The 8,077-nt window shown below is 45.9% G+C and overlaps 1 protein-coding gene across 1 annotated transcript in view; it reads left to right on the forward strand.

The window, feature by feature from the left end:
* The window catches only part of plxnd1 (plexin D1), a 65,113-nt gene that overhangs the window by 45,392 nt on the left and 11,644 nt on the right, over nucleotides 1-8,077 (forward strand). Inside the window, exons 20-26 of the mRNA XM_068329375.1 lie at nucleotides 562-676; nucleotides 1,127-1,234; nucleotides 2,778-2,890; nucleotides 3,850-3,954; nucleotides 4,905-5,035; nucleotides 6,306-6,504; nucleotides 7,874-8,020. Coding sequence (XP_068185476.1) covers nucleotides 562-676; nucleotides 1,127-1,234; nucleotides 2,778-2,890; nucleotides 3,850-3,954; nucleotides 4,905-5,035; nucleotides 6,306-6,504; nucleotides 7,874-8,020 — 918 coding nt within the window. The remainder of the gene's footprint in view (nucleotides 1-561; nucleotides 677-1,126; nucleotides 1,235-2,777; nucleotides 2,891-3,849; nucleotides 3,955-4,904; nucleotides 5,036-6,305; nucleotides 6,505-7,873; nucleotides 8,021-8,077) is intronic.

An 8,077-nucleotide genomic window follows, 5' to 3' on the forward strand; every position in this document is an offset into this window, starting at 1 on the left:
GTTATTAACAGACGGGTACAGAGAGAAGCTGGCGTCTTTATTTCTCCTCCCTGTGACGACTATAATTCTCTTCGCTGCCACTCTCAGTAATCTCTCCAGAATGATCTCATAACTGGGTTATTTTAAATGGGCCTCCTGGACCACTGAAATCTTATCTTCATGTATTTGACATGTTTCCATAGTTCATAGCGTCCAGTGATGTTCATATAACTCTCTGCTGAAACACTGATCCCCTATTTATTATGTGTTCTATCAATGTTGTGGTAAGTAATGTGAGTTTAATGATATAACCCCAAAGATGAAAAGTTGTTTTCCATGTGATGTAGGTGATTTTTATTGCTCTTCACACCATGATTTTAGGGTTACATTAAAATGTCGTGCATTTCGTATAAAACATGATATTATTATTACAGTATACCTTTTTCTGGTATTATTTTTCCTGCAAATTTCACTACAGCAACAATATATTCCATGATATAGATGTGGAACATATGTTGAGAACCATAGCATAATGAAAAAGAAAATGATGGACGGTTTCACGTGTTGTTTTTCTCTTGTCAGGTACAAGTGGGTAACTTCCATCACACCATCGCCAAAGTCCAGCTGGGTGGGAGCGAACTGGCCATTGTGGTCTCCATCGTGGTGTGCTGCGTGCTGCTGCTGCTGTGCACTGTGGGTAAGTTCACCAGCTGGTGATGAATGTGTGTCTGCTGCAGGAATGGATGCTGCAGATGTGGATCCAGATAAAAGGAATTTAGAGGTTATAGTTTCATGCACTTACTTCATCTCTCTGTTCCCAGAACACAAAGACCTCTCTGTTCCTCTAAGTGTCTGTGCAGTGTGTGTGTGTGTGTGTGTGTGTGTGTGTGTGTGTGTGTGTGTGTGTGTGTGTGTGTGTGTGTGTGTGTGTGTAGGGCAGGTGTAGGGCATGAAAGCTGCTGCTGCTGGGGATTTGAATTTGATCTCAGGAGCTTCTTTTCTCTGCATGTATCAGTAGTTTTCTGTCCTGCCATCACGCTGAGATGCTCTCATTCAGACGAGCGTTACTCATTATGATGTAAGCCGCTGTCGTGTCAAACCTGTGGGCTGAGACTTACTGTATATAAACGGCGTCTTGTTTTCTCAGCCCTGGTGGTGTACTGCACAAAGAGCCGACGGGCGGAACGCTACTGGCAGAAAACGCTGCTTCAGATGGAGGAGATGGAGTCCCAGATCAGAGAGGAAATCCGTAAAGGTGTGTTTTTACACGAGGACCCACACGGGTCGGGCGTTAGATCTGTTCAGTCTGTTTGTGTCGATCAGCAAAACAGAAAAGAAGACAAAAATATGAGCAGATATTTTTGACTCTTCCTGTGTGATTGTGTGTGGGCTCTCAGAATGTCTGTTTACGGTGAGGAGGAGATGGAACGTTTGACAGATTTGTTCCTAGTAAGTGTGAGTCATAATAAGCAACGTCTGACAAATGATCAGTCACATGCAAGACACACAGAGCGGGCCGCATCCCCTTTAGTGTGTTTACACAGCGGGAACAGGGCCTTTGCATTTGTGTGTGTGTGTGTGTGTGTGTGTGTGTGTGTGTGTGTGTGTGTGTGTGTGTGTGTGTGTGTGTGTAGCGCATTAGAGGGAAGCCGTGTGAAGGCCACTGCATGTCTGCGTGCACAGATTTATGGTGTGGAGATAGGAGGGGATGGATATAGAAGGAGAAGGCGAGGGGGGGAGGCGATAGGAGCGGGAGTCAGGGCCGCGGGTCTGGGAAGAGCCGGAGCGTGGGAGGAGGAGACGTGGCTGAGTTCACGGTGAGAGTGCACAAATCTAGAGATAGTCCCGCTGAAATGAAGGATGTGATAAAAGCAAAGGGAGAGGGGAGTGAAGGCAGAGGGGAGATTGACATATTCCAGGTTACAGCGTTTGGGCCGAGAAGAGAGGAAGTGGGGAGTTTTTTAGCATCCAGGCTGCTGCGTCCAATCAGGAGCCGCTGGTGTGAACGGACTGGTTTACAGCGAGGAGGAGAAATAACCTGAGGAGGAACAAAATATGCTCCAAATCCCTCAGGTTTTGTATTTCACTCCTGTCTACACACACACACAAACACACACACACACACACACACACACACACACACACACACACACACACACACACACACACAATCTAAAAAAAAAAAAAAAAGCATTGTAACCCAAATCCGTCTCTCATCGCACCAGGAGGAGGTTCTCCATGAAAGAATCTCCAGCCTCTCATCCTCTCCCAGAACGCGCCGGCCAATAAAACGGCTCTGATATTAGCATGCAGATTCCAGCGACTGTCTGGATGAGCTGATAATAGTCATGTAGCGTGTTCACCTCAACCGACACACGTGTTTCAGATGAGGCGCTTTGGACCGGATTGGGCTGCACTGACTGCTGTAAACGTGCATGCATGTCGTGTAAACGTGCATGCATGTCGTGTAAACGTGCATGCATGTCGTGTAAACGTGCATGCATGTCGTGCTGGACTGCGCAAAAAATCTGCATCAAGAGAGGAGAAGAGAGATCAGCAGATGGATGTTTGGCATGTTTAGTGCCCCCCCAGGACGTGACATTAGATATGGGGAATCTAATGATACATTTCTCTGTCTGATCTGACTTTTCTTACACATTCTCACAAATCTCATGACAGCCCTTGATGGTTATTGCATTAATTTATGAGCATATTTCTGACACAAATCAGCAAAAATCCAATTCTTCAGGGACCAGAGGGAGGATGGTTCACAAAGTTTGTTTTTTTTTTCCCATCAGGCTTTGCAGAGCTGCAGACGGACATGACAGACCTGACCAAAGAGCTGAATCGCAGCCAGGGCATCCCCTTCCTGGAGTACAAACAATTTGTCACGCGCACGTTCTTTCCCAAGGTGAGAGCAGCGCTTCTTTCCTGTTATCTGATTTGCACTGCCGGGATGACAATAGTATTTTTCTCAATGGGGTTTTACGATATTTTTCTCCCGTTCTTGCCCCATGTCATGTCTCCCACTGGTTATAATATACAGGATGAGGTAAATACAAACATAAAATCCCCTTTGGAACCTTGAGACGCGGCAGAGGTTTAACAAACTGTAGTTCAGTTCAGTCCGCAGCAGGAAGCTTCATGTCTTCTCTATAGGTAAGCATTTTCTGAATGTAAATTGTGGTTTTCCTGGTTGCTGTGTGTTTTTCCAATACAGACAAACACAACTCAGTGGGTGTTGTCTTCCAACCACAGGCTTGGACTTTCAAGGAGACAGAACAATAGCAGGCACTGACACAAGTGAAATTTCCCCCAACTGAATTATAAAAACTCACTGGGCTCACACGCCCTCGCCATTCTGCAAATATGCATGTTGTTGCGCAAAAAACAGCCTCTAGTTTGTTGGACGCTGTTTTCTGACGTGATGGTAGTGAGTTGGTGAGCTTCGTGGAGGGAAACATAAATCACCGCTCCACTCGTGACCCTTTGTGCTCCTGATTTTCCACAAAGACCCTCTGGTTGTCTCAGATTAGACCCACACACACACGCAGAATAGAAGCCAAATGTAGCCGTCCCGATATGACAGACTGTGTCCAAAGCGCCTCTGGTTCGTCTCTGAAGCCATTAAAGCTCATGACGTTTGGTGTCATAGAGTCGTGTCCTCTTTTCACGGTCGGTAGGGGCCCGTCCAGGGGCCCCTCGGACAAATTCTTTGGTTTCATGTCGTCTCAAGGCCGACTCGCTCTCTTTTCCTCGTCTATCCATCTTCCTGTATTTACAGCTGACATTTTACTACAGCTGTGTGTGTGTGCGTGTGCGTGTGCGTGTGCGTGTGCGTGTGCGTGTGCGCGTTGATGTGTGTTGCAGATGTGTTCCGATTACGAGAAGAGCCTGGTCCAGCCTGCCTACGAGAACGACGGTCTGGGCCCTCGGGCGCTGCCGGAGACACACCCTCTGCTGCAGGACTGGCAGGTGAGGGGTTAATCCATTCCGGCGTGAGGTCAGGCTGTTCTCTCCTCCGCCAGAGCTCCTTGATTCGGCTCTTTTGTCACTCCCTCGCCTCTCAACTGGGTCACACTGGAGCTTATTAAGCTTTCCCAGTCAGCCTGTTATTGATGAGGAATAAAGGAAATTGTGCATTTTCTGCCTTTGTGTGTCGTTCTAATGTTTGCACGGCGCGTATCGGTGTAAAACACACTCGTATGTATACTAATGCACGTCATTCAGGGCTGCTATTCAGTTAGACACAACAAAGTGTTCAGCTTGTCAGAAAAAATCCCATTTCCCACACTTCCCACTCGCTTTCCAGCCAAACACACGTCGAGTTGTTTTGTGTGTAAAGAGATGAGAGTAACAGCGTTCACACACACACACACACACACACACACACACACACACACACACACACACACACGTGTGTTTTCACATTAGGAAGGCAGAACGTAACGATGGCGGTGCTAGTTTTGGGTCGGCAGCCGGGGGGCGGTGGTGGGGGGGGGCTGTCTAACGGTGATGAAGTGCCTCAGATCCGCATCGTCTTCCCAGAAAGTGTTTTCCAGGTCACAGCGAATAAATCTCATAGGTGGGCATTTATCTTAATGGACACCCCTGTTCTCCTTCTGTCAGGCTGTAAAGCGCACCATATGGCCCCCGTCCAGAGGGAAGACTCCATCTCGCCGCGGCTCAGTCGCACCCGTACATAGACCGCGCTCATTAAGTCAACGCTGCACATTTACAGATAATCAGAGGAGGAAGTGTGTGAAGCAGCAGAGTTGTGTAGAAAAATGAAGCCCCCCCCCCCATGGGTCACCTGACACACGAGGTGGTGAGACAGTTGAGGGCGAGCGCGGCAGGTGTGTGTGAGTCGCCTCCGGCGAAGCCACGCCCATCCGTAAGCGTTTCCTCCCACTTCCTGTCTGCAGGCCACCAACTCCACGAAGCCCAACATGGAGGAGGGCATCACGCTGTTCTCCACGCTGCTCAGCAACAAGCACTTCCTCATCACCTTCGTCCACGCCCTGGAGCAGCAGAAGGACTTCGCTGTGAGGGACAGGTAAACCCGTCGACGCCGCGTCTGATGTTCAGTGTGGAAGGAACTCCACCCAAACGCATCCTCATCCTCATCGACCGTGTTTCCAACCTCTAAACGGAGGAATTAAAGTACATTAACCTGAACAGTCTGACCTCCAGAGTTTAAACTGTCATGTGAATAAACTCTTAACTCAAAAAAATTCTCCCCATTTAGAATCACTAAAGTCATTTTAATCCAAACTCCCTAAATTATGAAAAAAATAAATAATTCATCAATAGACACGCAGACTTTACCTGTGTATGATTAATTATGTATAATTTGTGTAAACAATGACCAAGAATGAAAAGAAACACAAAAGTCACCAGAACACACGAGTTACGTCTTTACTCCACCAACCAGAACGAGATGCGGTCTCACTGATGTATCCATCCACCAACACGTGGTAAAGAACGAGATGCGGTCTCACTGATGTCGTATCCATCCGCCAACACGTCGTAAAGAATGAGATGCGGTCTCACTGATGTATCCACCCACCAACACGTGGTAAAGAACGAGATGCGGTCTCACTGATGTCGTATCCATCCACCAACACGTGGTAAAGAACGAGATGCGGTCTCACTGATGTCGTATCCATCCGCCAACACGTCGTAAAGAACGAGATGCGGTCTCACTGATGTCGTATCCATCCGCCAACACGTGGTGATGTCGTGAAGCCCGACTCGTATCTCAGATTTTGCTCAAATGTTGAACAAAAATATGAACAGACTTACGACTCGTATCTCCAAGAACTCGTATGTCTCTCACGGTTCTACTGTATACAGAAGGCGTCTATAATTTCAGTGCTAGTCTTAATTATTTCTCATGCTAGGATCTGTGCTTTGTGTGTGGAACAGATCTGTAACTCCTCCAGCTTGGTAAAGACTCGGTCGTTATTTCATGTGATTGTTTGGACGTCTTAGAAACGATCCAGTCATTGTGGACAATCAGAGCCAGACCACAGCCCTGTCCCAGCTCACTGTCAGCACTCACTGACTCTGTGCTGGATTAAAGGGGCTTTGTTAGGGAAATCCCCTGCACCTCTGGATCTCCTCACCCTGACACTCCCTGCATTAGATCAGTTCTTTATTCGGCGCTGCAGCCACAGGTGCTGTGTGGAGAACCAAGGCTTGTTGTTCTTTGTGTAATGGATTTATTTTTAAATGTCTGGCCACACACTGACAGGACAAGTCTGTGAGGAGCGTGTTTTGACTCATCTGTCTCCTCAGATAATCTTTTTTTTCTCACTCTTCAGATGTAGCCTTGCGTCTCTGCTCACCATCGCCCTCCACGGCAAACTGGAGTACTACACCAGCATCATGAAGGATCTGCTGGTGGACCTGATCGACGCTTCAGCCTCCAAGAACCCCAAACTGATGCTGCGCCGCACGGAGTCGGTCGTGGAGAAGATGCTGACCAACTGGATGTCCATCTGCATGTACAGCTACCTCAAGGTCAGACGCCCGAATACAGTTACCCCAGGGGGGGTTGATTTAAACCACATACAGGCAAACCTCGGTTTCCAACTACGATTCGTTCCTGAAGGCTGTTCAAGTAGCGATTTGCTCAAATTCCAAATACATGTTTCCATTACAAATAATGTAAATGGTCTCAATCCGTTCCAAGATGCTAGAAAACGACCTTTTTTCAACATAATGTTATTTCATAATGTCATTTATACATCAAATTGTATAGTAATGAAACATGAAACAGACGTTTACAGTACTTTAACTCGTACCATAGACAATGGAACGCAAATTAAGTGAAAAATTATTGAATACAGTAAGCTACAATAAAAAGCGCATTACCGTCACGTTTTCTCTCCACTTTTCTCACCTTTATCGCGCTTGGCGGCGAGAAAAAGGCGTTTGTTTCACGTTCGACTTCCAAATTTTGTTCGACTTCTGAGACAAAAAAATTCAAAATATTTTTGGTGGAATTCCGATTTGTTCGATGTCTAAAGCATTCAAAAACCAAGGTTTGCTTGTATGTGAAACTCAAGGACCGGGGGCCAAATTTGGCCCTCCGCATCAGTTTATGTGGCAAGAGGCTAAAAGGTCAGAGTGTCTAAAACAAATAGGTCAGTGTGCTTTGACCAAAACTACTACATTTCCCACAATGCAGTAGTTCAGCCCATTTTAACTCTGACTAAACGTAGTGAACAAAGTTAATGTCCTAACTTGTGTCTGATGTTATTTTTCTTTATTGATTGATAGTTTGATCCTTGATTGATGGAGTTCTGTGGGTTTAATAACCTGACAAATGAAAAGGATTTATGTTAGAACAGAGAAACAAACAAACATGTTTTTTCTGTCTAACTGTAATGTTTGGAACTAGAATCAGTCAGAAATTCAGTTATTTAACATTAAGGAGTAGTTACATTTAGTTACATTACACTGAGTTACATTTAGTTACATTTATTAGTTACATTAAGGAGTAGTTACATTTAGTTACATTACACTGAGTTACATTTAGTTACATTTATTAGTTACATTAAGGAGTAGTTACATTTAGTTACATTACACTGAGTTACATTTAGTTACATTTATTAGTTACATTAAGGAGTAGTTACATTTAGTTACATTACACTGAGTTACATTTAGTTACATTTATTAGTTACACTAAGGAGTAGTTACATTTAGTTACATTACACTGAGTTACATTTAGTTACATTTATTAGTTACATTAAGGAGTAGTTACATTTAGTTACATTGATTAGTTACATCTGGCTGTGATGCTGATGTGGCCCTCAGTGAAAATGAGCTTGACCCCCCTGATTTAAACGAACGGTTCTCGCCCTGACCTCTCCGTGGCGTCCTCCAGGAGACCGTGGGCGAGCCGTTCTTCCTGCTGCTCTGTGCGATCAAGCAGCAGATCAACAAGGGCTCCATCGACGCCATCACGGGGAAGGCCCGCTACACCCTGAACGAGGAGTGGCTGCTGCGTGAGAACGTGGAGGCCAAGCCTCAGGTCGGGTTCCTCACACGCTCCTCACTCATCTCTCAGTCCTCAGATGTACTTTGTTTT

Source organism: Antennarius striatus, chromosome 2 (assembly GCF_040054535.1).
Source record: "Antennarius striatus isolate MH-2024 chromosome 2, ASM4005453v1, whole genome shotgun sequence".
NCBI lineage: Eukaryota > Metazoa > Chordata > Actinopteri > Lophiiformes > Antennariidae > Antennarius > Antennarius striatus.